At 38.3% G+C, this 20,285-nt stretch overlaps 2 protein-coding genes and 1 long non-coding RNA gene across 11 annotated transcripts in view; all 3 read left to right on the top strand.

Annotated features, from left to right (window-relative positions):
- Positions 1-110: 110 nt before the first annotated feature.
- Positions 111-4,886, top strand: LOC144016249 (uncharacterized). The gene is made up of 3 exons (XM_077517121.1): positions 111-1,011; positions 1,930-2,843; positions 4,165-4,886. The coding sequence occupies exons 1-3, from the start codon at positions 846-848 to the stop codon at positions 4,384-4,386; spliced, it is 1,302 nt and encodes a 433-aa protein (XP_077373247.1). The 5' UTR covers positions 111-845; the 3' UTR covers positions 4,387-4,886.
- A 2,778-nt stretch (positions 4,887-7,664) lies between these two features.
- Positions 7,665-10,352, top strand: LOC144016792 (uncharacterized). Its single transcript, XR_013283010.1, has 3 exons — positions 7,665-7,787; positions 7,871-7,949; positions 9,489-10,352. It is a non-coding gene; the product is annotated as an uncharacterized LOC144016792 (long non-coding RNA).
- Positions 10,353-11,393: 1,041 nt separating this feature from the next.
- The window catches only part of LOC144016251 (pleckstrin homology domain-containing family A member 7-like), an 87,312-nt gene continuing 78,420 nt past the window's right edge, over positions 11,394-20,285 (top strand). For all 9 annotated transcript variants that reach the window (XM_077517123.1, XM_077517124.1, XM_077517127.1 and 6 more), the window contains exons 1-3: positions 11,394-11,593; positions 11,753-11,829; positions 11,956-12,013. In XM_077517123.1, coding sequence (XP_077373249.1) covers positions 11,511-11,593; positions 11,753-11,829; positions 11,956-12,013 — 218 coding nt within the window. In that variant the 5' untranslated portion in view covers positions 11,394-11,510. The remainder of the gene's footprint in view (positions 11,594-11,752; positions 11,830-11,955; positions 12,014-20,285) is intronic.

Here is a 20,285-nt window from a genome sequence, read left to right on the forward strand (position 1 = left end):
CTCATCTCTGACAGACATTTTAATATAATGTTGTTGTTTTTTTTGTTTTTTTTGCTGTATACCTATTATGACAAACATTTGTGTCTTCTCCTGCCGTTATGACAACAGCACAGTTTTATTCTTTGTCAAATGCTAATGCAAGCATCCAATTTCAGCAGTGATTTGTTGTGTACTAGTACCATACTCTATTGACCGTTTTTGTGACTTAAATATTCTATCATGTCCCTTAAATATACAGCACATGAGATGGCCTGTTGGCGACAACGCTATTTTATTGACATCTTGATAACATAAACGTTAAAGTGCAAAATTCCGACGGTAGCGTTTTCATTTCCCATTTCGTCTTCCTGGTCGTCGGTGTTCGGGAAATTACGTGAACTTTCGGCGCGTCGGTGTGACGTATAAGGAGAAGGCGCGGCCCCTTGTTGTGGAATGACTGACACTCGTTCTGTCCAATCAGAAGGCAGCGTGACACAATCGACGAGAGGAAACAAAAAAGGGGAAGGGCAAATCCCACGTTTGGACAATCGACAGTCGCTCTGTCCAATCTATAGTGAAGCCTGACGTCATTCCATGTATTAAACGCAGATCGTCACCACAGAGGATTATTCGACACTACTAGAAGACACAAGACATGACAACCGACAAAATGGAGACGCTACTACACGAAAAAGCCTGACTAGGAAGAGACTGAGGAAAACATGGCGCTAATTTGGCAGAAAATGAAGAAGCGTCCGTGTAGCGACATTCATCTGTCTTTGACGCAAAGTCAGTTGGTCTTCGACGAAGAGTACCAAAATACGTGATAAGAACTGATTTTTTCTTTCCTCCACGCGTCGTCAAAAATGTCTGCGGAGATGACTTGTGATCGGACTTCAACCGCCGCCGCGGCCATGGAGAGGTTCGGAAGCCGGGGGATGGCACTTTTACCGTGGACCAAGCAGATGTTGACAGTGCTGTGGGAACACCTCTGGATTGTGGTTCGGGTCATCTACTGCACCTTCTTGTCTGGTAAGAAGGAAACCCAAAAAGTTTCGACTTTTGACCCGATAACGACCGTTGCGACGAGCACGTCCGCGGTGCGTTAAATTCTTCACGGAAACACGAGATCTTTCTCGCGCTGACATTTTTTCTTTTAAGTAATGTAAATGTACCTTTTTGTTCTTCGTTCCCGAGTCACGTCGCTCATACATTACCCTCAATGTAATACTATGAGCCGTTTACGGAGAGTTAACTACAGAACTCATGTTAGCGAGGTAGGTTTGACCGTTGCTGTGGTGCGTTTAGGGTAGCTAGCTTACCATATTATGCTATGGCTCAGTTATTTTTAACTCTTACTAGTAAGTGATATATTTTGGTGTATAACACCAGTTTATCCGTGCTACGTTGTGTGTTATTGTTGTGTGGAATGTGATGTGCTTTGGGGGGCACGGGCATTGTGTTGTTTTTTTTTGTCTGTTTTTTTTTTTGTCTGTTTAATTAGTTGAGAAAACATGATGCAATACGTTACGTCTGGTCTGAACGCAACAGTTGAACAACACATACATACGTTTTAATCAAAACATTTAAAAAATAGTTTGTTATTCAATGCAGTGTAACGGATGCTAAAGGGGCAAGACCCGCTAAGTTTATACTTCTTACTTCTTTTCGAATAGTGTTTTTGATGATTGGCTGAACCACTGCAAAACTTTTTATATGTTGCTATTGTTACTTTAATGTTGTGTATGTACATGTACTTTTATAACCAGTCTGTTTTTTTTTTGTTTTTTGTTTTTTTTAATTTTATATACATGTTCGGAGGAAAATAAACAAATAGGAGACATCTAAGAAAGGGACAAAAAACTGAACTTGTTTAAAGAGTTCAAAGAGTGTAAGACCCTTGTCGACTTCCATTTTGTGTCACTATTGACTTGCTTTTTCTTATTTCAGTTTTCCAGATGTTTCGCTTCGAAGTGCACTTCCAGATCACAGACGAGATGGGCCAGCACATCCAGCACAGCCCGACCGAGTCCTTCCTCTTGTCCTCGCTGTTTGACGGCGACACCGGCATGAAGGTCGGCCGCCCCAACGGCCTCTCGGACCTCTGCGGCAGCGGCGGTGGCGGCACCGGCGACGACGATGGCGGCATGGCCGCGGCCGAGGCACTGCTGTCGGGCCTGGGCCCCGACGACGGCGTCTACGTGGGTTTCCACAGCGACTGGAACGTCTTCCCGGTTTTCCCCAACGAGGCGCTCTTCCAGGAGGACTCTGAGAAGGACGGCGACGTCGGCGAGTTTGGCAAACAGGAAGGCCGGGAGCTCTTCTTGAAAAAGCCCCAAGCTGCCACGATGGGAGGCAAAGTCGGCGAGGAGATGTTGGGCCTGAAGATGTGGGTCTGCCGCTCCGACAGCGACTCTAGCTGGTCCAGCTCTGACGGGTCCGTCGCCGATCTGGAGGAGAGCGAACGCCTTCTCGAGTTCTTCTCCGGGCCCGACGACCCGTACAACCCCATGTGCTTCACCGCCTGCACCGTCAGCAAAGTGCCACAGCCCGTCTCGGCGAGTCCGGGTAGCGAGGAGAGCGACCTCACATCTTCCTCGGAGGACGAGCTGTGGAGGTGCCTCGACCGGGAAGACGACCCTTACCACCCGCTCAACTTCCAGGCCCGTCTAAGCAATCGGCAGCCTCAAAATGTCCAACAATCTCTAAAAAACACTCCCTCCAAACACACCGCACCCAAAACACTCCAGAAAGAAACCCAACGTGTCACACGCCACTCTGAAGATGTCATCAGGGTGACATGGAAACGACCCACCCAGAGATGTCAATCATCCGAGAAGCGCCTGCCTGATACCCCAAAAAAGGTAATGAGATTTTACAAACATAGCAACATACTACTGACACACACACACACCCACACACACACATGCATGCATTACACATTTTTACAATTTATTTAAAAAATTAAAAAATAGCTGCAGAATTATATTATTCAGATGTGGCATTTATCTTGTTGGATTATTTGAATAAATGGATTTCTATTTGTTCATTAGACAATCGTACGTTTCTGTGATTTAAATGTAATATTTCTTAGTATATGAGATGGGGCTGCACGATATTGGAAAATCATGCGATATAGTTGCTGAATATAGCAATATTAATATTTATATCAAGGTTTAACATGTACCTAAAGAAATTAAAATTGTATTATCTTATAAAAGAATTACATTTTTTCATGCAGGAAAATCATTATAATCTTAGTTATCCATCCATTTTCTTGACCGCTTACTCCTCACGAGGGTCGTGGGGGTGCTGGAGCCTATCTCAGCTGGCTTTGGGCAGTAGGCGGGGTACACTGAACTGGTTGCCAGCCAATCGCAGATAATTTTAGTTAATTAATAATAATTATCTCTCGATAATGTTGAACTATTAGATGGTGGTGCACACTTTAGTTAGTGGCTGACTTGTCAAATTCAGATAAAAGCATAAAATTCCTTATGAAACTTATTGCATGCCTTTGCGATATGCATATTGTATGGGCCAATACCGCGATATTGATATTTTTTCAGTATATTGTGCAGCCCTAGTATGAGACAATTACTGTATTTGGATTAAGGCATTTATTGTGAAGGTTTATTTAAAAAAAAAATGTTTTTGTTGATAAATTGCATAATTTTCCATTGAACAACAACTATGTTATTAATACAATATTATAATTAAGGTAATAACATTGTTTAATGGAAATTTTATTTTTTTTAACGTACCATTTTTTTTTTGAGAACTTAATTGCATTTTAACAAAATTCAATTCATAATAATATAATAATTTATTTTTATTACTGTTTTTTTTTTTAAATCCTAATGAGGAATATAATTTTCTAATTGGACTACTTAGTTGGGGCGCGGCGTCTAGGAAGGGGAGCCTGTGTGTGATGACTTGTTTGTTTTGGGTTTGGTGTGTTGTCACGGTGACTGTTCACATGACTTAAGTGAGTCAGCTGAGACTTGTTGCCGGCGCCCGACTTGGGTTGCATCACTGCCACGACACTACCAGCTACATGCTACACTGGTTCCTTCAGCCTTCCTAACTCCACATATGGCTAAAAATAAATCCAGCTGTTTTTTTAAAATCTTTACTTAAATGTATTGCTTAACGTATTGTTGTTGTTGTTTGTGTGTCTTCCAGCGCGTGGTGCGCTTCTCTCCGGTGGTGGAGGTTCACGTGATGTGGGCGTGGCGCTTCGCCACCGCCGCCTCCCGCAAAGGACCCTGGGAGGAGATGGCCCGGGACCGCGAGCGCTTCCGGCGCCGCGTGTTCGAGGCCGAGCGGGCCATCGGGTACTGTTTGGAACCCGCGCACCGGGCCAGGATGCGCACGTACGTGGACGCCCGCTCAAACCCAGGATGATTTTTGTTGGACTTTCTCATTGACTGCTGTGATTTATTTGTTTTACTTATGATAGGAGTTGACATTTCACAACTTTGTACCTCAAAAGTTTTTTTTTTAATTTTTTTTTTTTATAGTTCTTTATAGCGTTTATTGTTGCACTGACTGACACTTTGTGATGGTAACTTTGGCATTTTTGTTTGTTGCCTTGCATTTGGACCTAGTAGGAAAATCACAAGCTGGCTTGTTTTTGTTGTAGGTGAATGTATAGTAGTTCAAGTAGACACCAGAAAAAAAAAAGAAAAAAAAAACAGGAAGGTTTGAGTTTTAAAATGTTATTATATTAAGGACTGGTGCAATTTTTGTTTTCCTCAAATGTAACTGGATATATTTTTCATGCCTTTTTTAAAAATATTTTCTTAATTATATAATAGTCTTTTGGTACATGCTGTGGATTTCGATGTCTGTGGTTATTAATATTGTTTTGACTGATGACATCAATAAACAATGTAGGATAAAAACTTGGGGGTTTGTTTATTTGGGTTAAGCGGAGCTTCTGCCAGAACACCGGAGCAGGAAAAACTGCCATTTTGTTTTTGAAATGTGTCCTGAAATGCACAATTTCTAGAATGTCCCCACAAATAACAATTGTTAGCCCACTCTAGCCTACTTGTGTGTAGGGATGCTTCACAGTTAACACACACAATTGCAAATATTAGACCACACAAAGATGCAAAAACATGAACACATACATCTATTATGTCCCAGAAGGACGTACATCTTGTCTGTTGTAAGACAACAGTGCGTATGATGAAATGACATCCCCAGGGGGTGTAATCAATTAGTTCCACACGCATGCAGTGAGCCTAACTGGTGTCACTGACACAGGTAGCTTATTATGCTAACATGAATCCTGTTGACATTGGGTTTAATATTGTTCATACGTTGATCTACAGGATCACAAATTATTCATGCAAATAAAATGTCAACGACGCTTCCATTTGCTCCTTTTCGGTTGCTAAGCAACCGGCGGCGGCGTGGAAGGGATTGCAGGTGATTGCAGCACATGTGGATGCTGACGATAACGACGACGATCATGAAGTAGAAGATGAAGATGAAGATGAAGATCGCAACCTCTGGGGTGGCAATTAGCCGATGATGCAACATGCCTGCAGCACGCCTCAAACAAAGGTAAGATACATCACAGAATAATAGTGACAGACGAAATGTTGGTAGGCGTGACAATCATGAGTTATATTCACAAAAAAAAGTCTCAAGAAAAGACACAGGAAGTCTGCAATTTTAGTTTGAAATAGCCATTTTAGAGTCAATTACGCCATTTCCAGTAACTAAGTATTTATAGAATAATTCAGAAATTTGGCAATTATGACTATCATGGGAAGACCCACAAAAAAAGTTTTAAGAAACCATGGTTGAAAAGACATTTTGGTTTGAATTCTGCATATGCGTCTTTTTTTGGGCCATTTTCACTACTCCAGAATTTGTGGCAAAAAAAAAAAAAAAAAAAGATGAGTTGTACAAAAAGTCTCAAGAAGACATTCCTAAAAAGGCACAAGAGGCTTTATTCAGATTTGAAGCGGTCATTTAAGGGTAACATTAATTTTCAGCGCACCATCCCAGTCTACAAGACAACTCAATGTCAGACAGAGAAGGTTGAGCGTAGGTAGTTTCGAGCTGCCAAAAAGTGCTCGGCCGCCCTCATGTGGTGAAGACATGCACTCCACCATGCCTTGTCTACTTGGAGCTAAAGAAAGCAGAATGACACCCCCACTAGAAATGGAAATGTACGGTACGGGGTTGGGTTCTATAGTGTGTAATTTACAGCACATACGTAACTGTAAGAAAGACTTACTTGAAGTCATTCGTTGCAGTACATAAGGACCGCCTATAGAGGGTGGCAAAGTGACATAAAAAAATCCAATTTAAAATTGATTTAAATTGAGACAAACGATTAGTATTCGTATTCTTTATCATAGTACAGAAAAATACTTTCACATAATCATAATCATTTTCTGTATATATTTTATTTTAATTATATTTGAAATAATTAACATTTTATTTATACTGTACTTTAATTTTATTTTTATTTTTTTACTCGAAAATATTTACATTTTATAGGCTATAATTAGATTGCATGTAACATTTGTCAGTAGAATTAAAATGGAATGAATATAAAATATTTAATTTGATATATTCTGTTATATAATCACTAATATAGGACTGTCTCAGAAAATTAGAATATTGTGATAAATAAAGTCAATTATTTTCTGTAATGCAATTAAATAAACAAAAATGCCATACATTCTGGATTCATTACAAATCAACTAAAATATTGCCAGCCTTTTATTGTTTTAATATTGCTGATTATGGCATTTTTATTTACTTGGTCAGAGGAAATATTCTAATATTTTTGAGATAGGCTATTTGAGTTTTCTTAAGCTGTAAGCCATAATCAGCAATATTAAAAAAAATAATAAAAGGCTTGCAATATTTCAGTTGATTTCTAATTAATCCAGAATGTGTGGCATTTTTGTTTACGTAATTGCATTCAAGAAAATATAATATAATATAATATAATATAATATAATATAATATAATATAATATAATATAATATAATATATTATAATATAATATAATATAATATAATATAATATTGTATATGATGGATCATAATTATGTAAATAATTATATATCAAGCATAGTAGCTTGATATAGTTTTAATATGATTTAATTATCACATTATAAATAGAGTGATATCACTAATGAAAATATGTTATTTTATATAATAGTATAATATCCATAGAAGGGTGAATTGATATAATTGTAATGTATTTTAATATAATTATGTAATTTAAATATATTCTGAATTAAAATTGTAAACATTTACCAGAAATAAACATTTTTTTCTCCATTTTTTATCATACAACCATGCATAGAATAGTATATTGACATAATTTTAATATTGAAAAGGTCATAATGAGGTCATAGTGGGTGTACATGTACACCGCAATAAATTGAGAAATGTTCTTTTCATTTGGACCAACGTAGCTAAACAAGCAGAGCAGTTGTAAAAATTACAATCACGATAATAAAGTAAACACGATGGAGCTGTTTTGCAGACTTGAAAATTTGCGGTCAGTATGTTGAAATGGAAGCCGAAAGAAGAGAGCGTGAGTGAGGCCTGCGAGCAGCAGTCAGCAGTCAGTGGATGCTTGGTGCTCAGCCATGCATTATTTAGCCCTCATTTGCACAAGACAAGACACAATGTGTGGCGGTGGCGCCATGCCAGAAGGATGCTTTTTGTGTTTGGAATAACGTGCGAGCTTTACGCTCCGTGTTTTTCTGCTGCTGCTGTTTATTTGCATTGCTCTGCCAAAAAACACCAAGCTTTATTATTTATGTATGTATTTGTTTCTTTATTTGTGTTTTATCTATTTGTTTGTTTTTCATTTATTTATTTATTTTTTAAATATACATTTTCAGTTGATGTGTGCAACATGGCGGCAGAAGTGAGTGCCTCGCTCCGCGCCCCCTTTCCAGGTGATAAACGTGATTTATCCATGTAAGTTTGGCTCACTTCTTTCTCATCTCACTTCAAACAATGTGAATGTTTGGCTGACATATTGGTGCACTTTTGCCCCCCTGGCTGTGTGTGTGCACAAAGGGACCCTTGGTGTTTGCAGTGGGAGAAGGAGGGAGGGACGGAGGTTTTGGGCTGTGGGGGCGGAATTGAAATCCAGCTCCGGAATTCTGCACCTTGTATGTGTTTCCGTGCGTGTCTGCTTTTCCCATCACTGTTTCAGACACTGGCTGAGATGAAAAAAATAATAAACCGACCATGTTGTAATCCAAAGAATGAAAGTCTTTGTAAACTCTATCGTGAGGTCGCTCCACAATGTTGTGCGCGTCCGTGTTTCAGTTCTGGGGAGATATCAGACTTATTAGTTTCACCTACTGTGCTTTCTACCTTACATTATGTAGAGGTGGCTTCCTTAACAGACATATCTCAGACTCCAATTTTTGGTCGCTCCACAATGTTGTGTGCGTCCCTGTTTCAAACTTAATACTGTTGGTTTACCTAGTGTGCTTCCGATTTTATGTTGTGGAGACTGTACTTTTTTGACGAGTTGCATTCCAGCAGACTGATGTGTGGGTTACTCCACAACGTTGTGTTCATAATTCCAGTGCATGCAACTTTTTTTCTTTTAAATGCACCCAGTCTGACTTGGACCTTATGCTATGTGGCTGTATTGTATTTAATAGCAATTAGCATTCCAGTAGACTTTGACATACAGTCACTCCACAACGTTGTGTTCATCCATGTTGTTGTTCACCTCCTTTAACAACAATTAACATTCCAGGTCACACCACAATGTTGTGTTAGTCTATGTTTGCCTTCTGGCAACTTTGCCAAGTTTTCCCCTTACCTTGCTACTCTGTCTTTAGCAATTAGCGTTTCAGGTCGCTCCACAGTGTTGTGTGTGTCTATATTTATGTTTCCCGGAGCTCCGCTACTTTCTGGTTTTACTCAGGTCTTATATTATTTGCAAATAGTTTCTCAATTTGAGTTCCAGTAGACTCTGACGTGATCGCGCCACAATGTTGCACATGCCCAGTCTGCCTGTGTTCTAGCTGAATTTCTCAATGTTTTGATTTGAGTAAAACAAACCCCAAGTTCTCCCTACTCGTGTTCTCACGACTATACCAAAACATTACTCGAGCACGCGGTGATCTCAGCACTTGGCTGCGACTGCCTTCCATTATTCTTTCTTCCTGGGGAACACTTTATCTGTCCACACAAATTCTCTGCAAACACAAGAGAGATCCAACCTCTGCGCGCCCTTTCCTCAACCTGCCTTGTCTGGAGTTTTTTTTTTTTTTTTTTTTTTTTTTTTTTTTCAGAAGAAAAAAAAAAGTGCTGCAGAGCAAAAGCGCTTTTTGAGATAAGCACACAAAAGAGCTGGAAAATGTGCTCACCTTTGGGATGGGGCCTGGAACATGTCCAGAATGTGTTTTGTTTTTCCATCACAAGCAAGGGGAATGAACGTGTTGGTAAAAGATTGTTTTTTTTTTTTTCTCTCTCTCTCTCTTTTGTCGACAGCGGATTGGGAAATGACATGGCTGCAGTGGGTGTTGTCACAAGCACGTCGCCACACGTCTCCTCCAGGATGCAAAAAGGAGATTCCGATGAACTCAGCGTTCCTGACAAGTGATTGTGGATGCACCGTGCACGTGCATGTGTGTCATAATGAATGACTGGGGGAGCAGCAATGACACGTTTGTTGCATGCAGATATCAAAACACAACACGCAACTGGCCTGTGTGTAACCTTTTTAAGGTTGAAGTTGAATTTTGAAATGAGTCGCCTGTTACAAGGGTCCATTTCGGATCTAATCCAAATCGTGAGGCAGATGTGTTCACCACAAATTGTTTACTGTAAAGAGTTAGAAGGAATAGGAATTTTGTATAATACATAGGCCGATTATCTGCAGTATTGATGGGATTGTATGTACAGTATATTTTGTTATTTATTTATTTTAGGATAATCCTTACTTTCATATGTGCATAATACATGTTTAAACCTTGCATACATATATTTTTTCCCAATATTTGTGTAACATTAATGCAATAACTTCTAATACTTTTCCTTTTCACATATATTTTTGTATTTTTAGCTAATATTTGGTTTATATTGTTGTGTAATATGTTCATATTTAAAATATTTAGTCTAATCTTTTTGATTTTTTTTTTTTAATTAGCGCATTTTTTCATTTAATGTTTTTGTCGACTTTTCGGTATTTTCCATCTAATCTTTTTGTATTTTTTTTTTTTTTTATATATACGGTTGTTTTTGTCTAACATTTATTCAAATATTAAAGTGCACTACAAATAGCGTTGAGCAATCATTTTGTATTTTTTGTTGTATTTTATTTTATACTATACCTTTTTGTTCTTCCATCTAATATTTTTGTCAAAAAACCCCACATTTTTTGGATTTTTTTAAAAATATATATAGTTTTTGCCTGATATTTCTTCTAATACTAAAGTGTACTACAAATACAGTTGAGTTGAATCATCTTTTTATTTATTTATATATTTATTTATTTATTTATTTATTTTTATTAATTTTTTTTTTTTACTGTTGTAAAACTTTTGTATTTTTCCAGATAATATTATTTTGTCAAAAAAATACTTTTTTTGTGTGGTATTTTTTCCCCCTAATATTTTTTGGGCCAATTGTTTCCCCCTTAATATGAAAGTGCTCCATAAATAGAGTTGTGTAATATTTTTGCATTTTTTCAGGATTTTTTTTTTTTGCAATATATATATATTTATTATCCCACCTAATATTTTTGATTTGTTTTTTTTTTTTTTTTTTTTGGGGGGGGGGGGTGAAAACAAACCCCTAATATTTAGCTTTTTGTGTAATATTGAAATATTACTACTATTACTATTAATACATTATTTTCAGTTTTTTTTTCTTTTTTTTTTTACTTTTTAGGACATTGGTTCTTGTGCAATACTTTTGTATTTGTTCCATTATTTTTCTCATCTTTTTGTGTTTTTCATAAAATATTTATTTAGATTTTTTTCCGTTTTAGGTTTTGTAATATTTTCATATATTTCCATCATTTATTTTTTAATCTACTATTTTATTTTTTATCTAATAGCTCCCCAGCATTCTGTGGGTTAAAGCACTATTGGGACTCTTCGTCTTCAATATAGGTACACCAACAGTAGTGCAGTATTTAAAAAAAAAAATAAAAAAATAAAGCCTTTACAAAATGCAAAAGGTTCCAATGCGATTTTTTCCCACTTATTACTTTTTGAATCATTTAAAAAAAAATGTGTTTCTTAAACTAAATTTAATTTGTATTACTAATTTATTCAGATATTATGTGCGATCGTACAAATTATTTCACATAAAAAAAAGAAAAAAGAAAAATCACGATAAGGTTAATAAGAGATGCTCCTCATCAGCTCTGAGTCATCAGTTCCCTCTCCCACGAGCAGTTGTCCAATGTCCGCCTGTCGACGGCGTCCCTGAAGGCAGCGTCGGCCCATGCCAGTGATCGCGTCTCTCTGGGGAGACTACCGAGAGATGAACTAGGACAAGCGGATCATGGCGGCGCCTCTGGGCCGGGACTCCCTGCCCGAACATTGGACGTATGGCGTGTGCGGGGACGGGAGGGTCTTCTTCATCAAGTGAGTCAGCTCCCTTTCGTGCCCTTTTCGCCCATTTTCGTTCTTCGCTTCGGCGTAACAGGTGTTTTCCCCTACCTCCGACACCCCCCCCCATCCTACTCCCCCACTCGCCGCCTTCCTCCACCCCTTCTCCTGTGCGTGCGTGTGTCCGTGAACAAGCGACCTTACGCGGGAGACCACCTGGCTGCACCCCCGCTCCGCCGAGCCGGTTAACTCGGGACATATGATCCGCTCAGGTAAGCTAGCAGCGCGGCAGTCGCGGCTCCTGTAGCCCCGGCAGGCTCGGTTCCTCTCGACACGACTCGCCTTTCAACTTTCAAGTGCTTTTTTTTTTTTTTTTTTTTTTTTCTTCGTGTTTTCAGACCTGCCCAAGGGATGGGAGGAAGGCTTCACGGACGAAGGAGCGAGCTACTTTATCGAGTAAGTACGGAATAAAAGTTTGTTTAGAAGTGTTCGTGAACGAAGCGTTGAGCTTTAAGTAATGGCTGCCGCTCGTTAAGCATATTTGTTGCTACGAGAAGGCCCAGGGACGCTTCATTAGGTACACCAATACCACACCTGCATTTGCATTTCATGGGAATTAATTGTTTTGCGTGGAATACAAGTGTATAGTCTTTGTCTATAGTTTTATATTACATGACATTTTTTTCATATACAGTATAGTGTATTTGTACCTATACATTAGGGATGCGCAAGTATCAGCCACAGATAATAAAGGGAAGAAAAAAAAATCTGACACCTGGTAAGTTCTCCTTGGCAGTTGTTGGTGATACACTGCGTCAGTTTGACATATCTTTGTCAGAAAGCAGAAAGAAATGTTCATCATTTTTTGTTGTTGTGTTCAGTGAACTTTCATAGAGGCATTGTTGTCTTATTTCTCTCTCTCTCTCTCTCTCTCTCTCTCTCTCTCATCTTTTTTTGTTTTGTCCAATAACGACCCCCCCCCCCCCCCCCCCCCAATAACATACTGTAACTTTTTGCAATATTCAACTTGCAACACTCAAGGACATGTTATTATGTACACAAAAGCGAGAGCTGTAGCATACATTGTGTTGTTTGCCTTGCGGGCTCTTACATTGTAATGATTTTATGTAATAATTTGACATTTTTCAAGCAATATTTCTGTAGTTTTTTTTTTTATTTTGTTAGCGTAATCTTATATTTTTGTCTACTGTGCTTTTTATTGTATTATTTTACATGTTTTTCAAGTTATTGTTAATATAAACTCAGAAATGAAAGTAACACTGCTAATTTAACCCCGCAAAACCTCCTGAGTTTGTTGTATGTGATTGGATTAATATGATAAAACTTCAACACGATGTATTGTTGACATTGGGCCTGCGTGCGGCAACATGCAACCACAAAGACTTTGTTGGCATCTTTGTAGTGTTTGTGGTTGAAGAACCATGGCAATGGCTACTAGGACTTGCATGAATTCTAATTATTTTTTGGATTAAAGTCAAGTTGACGACTTGACATGTTGATAACGGGAGTGATAGTTTTTTTTCAGTAGTGTTTTTTTCAGTTGCATTTAACATTGAAGTACAGTACAGTTGTCTGTACAACCCCTAGTGGCCCCATTGCAGTATTTTCATACCACATTTGTCCACCTTGATGTTTGTCATCAGCCAAGACGATATTCGGTTGCCTCAGCCCGGAAGTAAGTTAATATTCAAACGATGCGAGTCGCCTGCAGTGACACTAGCGACAGGCAAAACATCCCCTGCGGCATATTTAATGCAAAAAGCTTTGAACGCTTTTAACTTACTGCATGACAAATCTCTCTAAAGTTGATATTGACAGCATTTTGTCCCGTGGGGGAGTTTTATGACATTTCTTGCACAGTTTAAACTCCCTGGCTACAACATTTGGTACACTTGCACAAGCGATATGTAATGAATGTGTTTTTTTTTTTTTTTTTTTTTTTAGTAAATATTTAGGGCTGTCATAGACAAATGTTGATCGATTACCCTATATATTTTTTTTGCAATTAATGACTTCATTACTTTCTTATTTCTTAGTTACTTAATATTTTGGCTTTTTAGTCTTAAAGCGAGCCCAAATCCTAAGCATCATACATGGATGAACATTTTTGTTTTTGGAAGAGTGCGTCCGTCAGCAACAAATGCCCGTGCGGAAACGCAGGACGAATATAGCTAAGTTTAATCAATTTTCACAAATCTATTTAGAATTGTGAGTAATTGAGCTTTTTTTTTGTCAACATGGCCCTGGTTGATCTCCTTTGCTCTGCTGCCACCGGTTGGCCGTTTGTGTAAAATTACCATTTCTGCAACCGTTCTTTGCAGTTGAGAGGCTGCATCAAAGCCTGATGTATGCTCTAGCATAAAAAACAAACAACAACAAAAAAAACAAAAAAAAACCGTATAAATACGTCTTTGGGACACGTAAAACATTAAAAACAAAACACGTATTTATACGTTATTAGGAGCAAATTAGTTAAGTAAATAAATTGCTTATGCCAGTCCAAATTTAATTTTCTATTAAGTTTTGTTTTTACCTATTTAATTGTATTTTATAGTAGTCTTTCATTGTGTGTTAAGGTGTACCTAATATTGTAGCCAAATTATTATATTTAATATGATTTAATTGAATGTATGTATTTTTGTCCATTTTTTCCCCATTAATATCAAATTTTGGCGAAAGCTTGGCTTGTACTTGTTTTAGCCAATCCCATTAAATTCAAAACAATTATATACAATATATTTTTTTCCATTTTATTTTCAATTATTACATTTTAAATTTAGCATTATTATTGGCAGAAATGTTGTCCTCTTGTATTAGATCTTTGTAGCTCAGATGTATCTTATCTTTTATTTTATTTTCATCCATCCATACTATAACTTCGTAATGTCTACATTTTTTTTGATAAAGCACCTGTGTGTTCAGGTGCACCCAATGTTGTGGTCGCTCAAGTAGACATAGCTGTGAAATCAATGAACCGACTCCCATAATTCTTAGCGCCGTCATAGCGAGTCACACTGGGCTGATAAACACGGTGACACAATGTTCGTCTGCCTGCTGGCTGTTTGCTGACATATTTATCCCACCGGGTGAAGTTTACTTTGCCTGGACTTGTTGAATAACCGCCCCGGCTTGTAGACTCAATGTAGTGCATTTGGACTCAACGCTTCCCCTCACAAATGTACTGTCTGCTGTGTGTGTGGTTAATTATTGGTCAGGATATTTGTTTTAGATTTCAGTATTATTACGCAGCGTACTGTAGTGTACTGTATATGGATGAGGTCACAGGGGTTCACCCACAGTCACGGAAGCCCCTCTTCGCAAGGGGCTTCTGCTGTGGGAAGTGGGTAGAAGAGAGTTGAGGGATGGAGTTGGAGCGTGGCGTGACGATGGGCAGAAAGAAACTCGATCGCACGCGAAATGAAAGAGGGGTTTGTCCCCGTGGCCTTCATCGCTTCTCTAATCTGCAATCAATGAGCTCGCTTTTCCCATAGTGAGTAATGGAAAGTGCAGAAATAGTCACCATTGTAAATCATGTATTAGCTACAAGCCGTGTTTTAAGTCACGTTTCTCTCAAATTGCAACTTTAAAGTGAATAAAAATTTTTTTTTAAGTGATTTTTTATTTTTTTTGCAAGTAAAGCATCAGTAGTACAATACAACACATAAACCGGTGATTCACAAAGTTTAGTACGGGCTCCCTCTAGTGGCAGGTGAAAGAATTCCTGACTCAGTACCGTTTCATTTGAAACTTTTATTTAACTTGTATGTAGGGGTGTTAAAAAAAAATAAATTTGGCGATATATCGCAATATTACAGGGCACAATTCTCGTATCGATTCAATATGCAGCCGAATCGATGTTTAAATATTCATTTTTGATGGAAATATCCAACAAAACGCCTTACTTAGGGGTCGGGTGCACAATTTAAGCATGGAAACATGTTATATTAATGATACATTAAGCCTTAATATTTTATTTAAATGCTGTTCAAACATGAAACAGATTGCAACCTGTTTGTTAAAGGGATACTTTACTTATTGAGCCATTTTCAGCGGTAAAAAGTTAATATTTTGACTTTTGTCTATAATTAATGTGGTAACATCATTATTTTTCATGTACAATTAATACCTTTAAAAAGTAATTTTTAATTATTTTAAATTTTTTTTTCTACTTAACCAATGACCAATCATGGCTCAGTTTACTGTCCAAACCCAGAAAACAGGTGAGCCATGATTGGCTGTTACCTACTTCCTCAGCACAGGTGATGTCATCATCAGTCAGCAAGTCGAAAAAGTACTTTTTAAATGTATTAATTGTACATGAAAATCAAAAATTGTTATCAAATTCATTCTGGACTAAATATGAACTTTTCACTGCTGAAAATTGTTCAATGAGTCAAGTATCCCTTTAAATACAGTGGCTCACAGGTATAAGCCTGAAGTTTCAGATAAATAAACACATTTTCAGACAAATTTTACAGTGTAAAAGTTTACTGATTAGTATTTCCTAAATTTGAGTAAAAAAAACAAAAAAACAAAAAACAAAAAAAACCCCACAATAATGGACTGATAGATTTGTATCGGGATTAATCGTATCGAATCGAATTGTGGCCTATGAATCGTGATCCAGATCGAATCACAAGGTATGTGCAACAGTATGAATTAAATTTTGAATGATTTTAGTTGACCATATAGGCATAGTTGTTACATGTTAGCTTGCAACAATATTGAATTTACTTATTACAAAAAGCCTTGTTTTGACGGAATACCAACTATGCTATTTTATTTTCATGTTGGTCATGATTGCATTTGAAATTTTGGGAGATTAGAGCAAGAATCATTGAAGTTGATGCACAAGATTTGCTTTGCATAAACTCACGTGTTGGGCCAGATCTGGCCCCGGGCCTGACTTTGACACTTATGCACGAACATCTTTAATACCCAACTAAAATGCTGTCATTATAAACACATATTTTGCCTGTTCTTCCAAAACAAATACACAGAAGGTGAAAAACCTTGAAAGCGTCATGACGCGAAAGACTCGATGATGCTATCGGGAGGCCACGACAAAGAGGCTTATCTCCAATCAGCTTACATCATGGCAGTAGTGTGTGTGGCCTGAACATCGAGTGGAACACTTTGCTACTTTTTCAGAGCGTGTCTTACATCGGGTGAAGGTTGGGTAAGCGTCGTACATGAATGGTGACATGAATGACTATCCTAAGAATAGCGAAAGCGTAAGAGGGCTACCGGGAAAGATTCGTCATCAAGAAGTACTGAATGAGAAGAGAGACCTTCAGCAATGGAGGTTTATAAGCACACTTTTGATTTGTTCAGGTTTACAATGACTCCTTCATGTGATTCATTCATTCACGTCATTCAACAGATGAAGAACAAAATCAGAGGCCAAGCAAGTTGTACAAATTTTTGGATGTTATTTGGGGGGTGGTGCTTAAAATTCTAATATGTAAGAAAATGTTAAGGGCTTATAGTGGTAGCAGAGTTGTATCGTATTTTATATATAAAAACAAAAACACAAAAATCACTGAATCATTATGCCCAATGCACAGATTGTTCCAGATAAAAAATAAAATAAATAAAAATAAAAGTAAATAATAAATACAAAATTGGATCACATTGAAGCTTAAAAATGAGCAACCACCCCACTAATTTGATAGTTAATTGTGTAAACACCTTACTTTTTGGTTATTTGTTGGGAAAAAAAAAAAAAAAGTTAAAATATTGTATAGGTTTTGGACTCGAACTTGCGTCCTCAGTACGAGGAGGCGGACGTCCTAACCAATCACTAGGGCTGGGTATTGCCGCCAACATCACGATACGATACGTATCACGATACAGGGGCCACGATACGATACGTATCGCGATACATATGTATCCCAAATAAGACACATTTTATTTATTTTTTTTAAACAAAATATAGGAAAATAGGTATACTGAGACATGTGCCATGTTAAGTTTATCAATAAATAAATGTTGACATTCTTCCTCTGCTTTCATTTTTCTTAGCAAGACACAGTGTCCAATCACCGGTGATCTCTTTTTGCATTAATTGAAGGCAATTAACTTCAAAGACGCTGCTGGTTTTGATTTTTTAGGTACAATGCAAGCCGCAAAGGCAAACGTGAACTGCCGATTTAAAGTTAACGAGCAATATCGATTCTGACGCCTGCGTATCGATACGTGTATTGTGATGAGGCCCGCAACAATATATTGCCGTATCGATTTTTTGAGCACACCCCTACCAATCATCCACCGTGCCTCCCCATCACTGATATCCGTGTAATGCAATTGGACAAATTAATATTAATGCTACAGACATTCAACCAAGATGGATCCTCTAATTAGCATTACAGGTGTCAAACTTCAAACTTGTAATTTGTCAGATAGCCTATTTGAAGGTAGTTGCTGTGCTGTGTGGCAACATGTGGACTGCACTGAACATGGACCAGATGAAGTGAAGGATACCATTTTTTTTGTCAACAATTTTCAAATCACGCCTTATTGTTTAATAATTAAAAAAAAAAAAGAAAAAAAAAAAAGACAGTCCACACCAAGTGACATTCAATGTCTTGTTTCCCGATAAATACACCGGGGGTCGCAATTACGTGCAAGAGCCAATCGTCCGTTGCGCGGGTCTGAGTGGCCGCTTGGTGTGCGGCAGGCCTCAAAACAAATAGAGAGGCCACTTTGTTTTGCCAGACAACTATTATCTCTGTCAACAACACATTGTTTTCATTGCTCGAAGGTGCAAAACGCTTAATGTGTGTGTTTTCTTTATTTTTTTTTTATTTTTTTGGGGGAGGAGAGAAAGTGAAACGTTAAAGCCCGAGGACAACATCTTAACATCCACATGGTTGTCCGCGTTGCATTTTTACGAGCAGAATCGGCACCTGCACAAACTCTTATTTGTCACACTTTGGCCTTACGACTCGTCCGGCAGACTTTGACCTGCCGTAGTCAATTAATAACCAGCCTCGCCACATGTCAGCTCCCAAGCCGGATGAACGGCGTGGATCATTCATGGATCTTTAGCAGGCGGCCAGTTAAACATTTCGAAAAGCCTGAAGACTTTTTTTTTTTTTTTTTTTTGGGCCTTGATTGTAAATGAATTGCAGTGGAATTTGCACATAAAGATAATAAATCATTTCAAAGCTCAAATTTAAAAAGAAAATTCCTTCATAAAGGTCTTCAATACTAAATAATATAAATGTCAGGGCCTAATGCGTCAGGTGAGACGAGAGAGACAATGAATCACGATTGACTCACTGTGTTCTCGCTGACGTCTCGAAGCAGCACCAATGGCTAAAGATTTATCGACAGCTGTGTGCGCGTGTGCTTGTGTGTGTGTCACAACACGTACTTCTTTTCAACGCTTCAGAATGGCAAACAAAGCAAGCTGAGAGAAAGGATGGGACTTAAAAGTACTCCTCCTAAAGTCTCCCCACTTACTCTAAACTTGAAGATGAGAATGGAACTTCAGTCTTCTTATCTGAGAGGACTTTGCACAGTTTCACGCACATCCTGTACAAATGCAAAATACAAAATGAGTGGAATTTCTTTCGACTTGTTACTTTGAAGCTCCTTCCACTTCTTTCTAGCGTAATACAAACATCCATCCATCCATTTTCTTTCTTTTGCTCCTCACAAGGGTCGCGGGGGGTGCTGGAGCCTATCCCAGCTGGCTATGGGCAGTAGGCGGGGTACACCCTGAACTGGTCGCCAGCCAATCGCAGGGCACGCAGAGACGAACAACCATCCACACGCACAAGCACACCTAGGGACAATTCGGAGCGCCCAATTAACCTGCCAAGCATGTCTGTGGAATGTGGGAGGTGACCGGAGTACCCGGAGAAGACCCACACAGGGGAGAACGTCCAAACTCTCACCCAGGAAGGCCGGAGCCTGGACTCGAACCCGAGTGGGATCGGTTGTAATATAATGAAATAGTTTTCTGATCGATCAATAATGTCATTGATTGGATCTGCAAAATAAGACATTACAGAAAAACACTATTTCAATTTTGTGCTGCTGCAGCATAAACAGACCCCCACCCCACCCCACCTTTTTTTTTTTTTGTCCAATAGCTTTAAATAGTAAATACGTAGGGAGTTTTGCACTCCAATTTTCCACGTTTTGATTAGTTATCAGAGTTTTGGGGAGGATTTGTAGGGTTTAATTATTATTTTTTTCCCAAATATATTTCAATGGCCATCAATTATATGCAGATTTTTGGCTATTTGTGGGCTAGGCCAGTACAGTACCAACCGATAAAGCAAGTTCTCTAAATAGATTGGATAGACTGGTCGGTCTTTGTAATTGTAATTGATTATCATCTTTTTAAACTCAATGATTGGCGATCGGATTCAAAATCCTCATCGTGTAGTTGTTAAGCAGGCAACTTAATAACTTTGAATGATCCATCCATCCATCCATCCATCCATTTTCTTGACCGCTTATTCCTCACAAGGGTAGCTGGAGCCTATCTCAGTTGGCCCTGACTGGTTGCCAGCCAATTGCAGACTTTGAATGATAACTGATGCCAATAAGATGCCAAAATGAGGTGCAGTTGCATCAAAAATAGTACAATTTTGACGTTCCTCAAAAATCAAGCAATACTGTCTGCTGTATGTCAGTGCAAGAACACAATGCATTTTGAACAATCTGACATAAGACATCTAAAAAGTCCTCT

Source organism: Festucalex cinctus, chromosome 3, assembly GCF_051991245.1.
Source record: "Festucalex cinctus isolate MCC-2025b chromosome 3, RoL_Fcin_1.0, whole genome shotgun sequence".
Taxonomy (NCBI): Eukaryota; Metazoa; Chordata; class Actinopteri; order Syngnathiformes; family Syngnathidae; genus Festucalex; species Festucalex cinctus.

What these genes read in the sequence shown, in the direction of transcription:
- LOC144016249 (XM_077517121.1), top strand. Translation starts at nt 846, where the DNA reads ATGTCTGCGGAGATGACTTGTGATCGGACTTCAACCGCCGCCGCGGCC. An exon ending in CTACTGCACCTTCTTGTCTG is followed by an intron (nt 1,012 to 1,929) that starts GTAAGAAGGAAA and finishes TTCTTATTTCAG; the next exon opens with TTTTCCAGATGTTTCGCTTC. An exon ending in TGCCTGATACCCCAAAAAAG is followed by an intron (nt 2,844 to 4,164) that starts GTAATGAGATTT and finishes TGTGTCTTCCAG; the next exon opens with CGCGTGGTGCGCTTCTCTCC.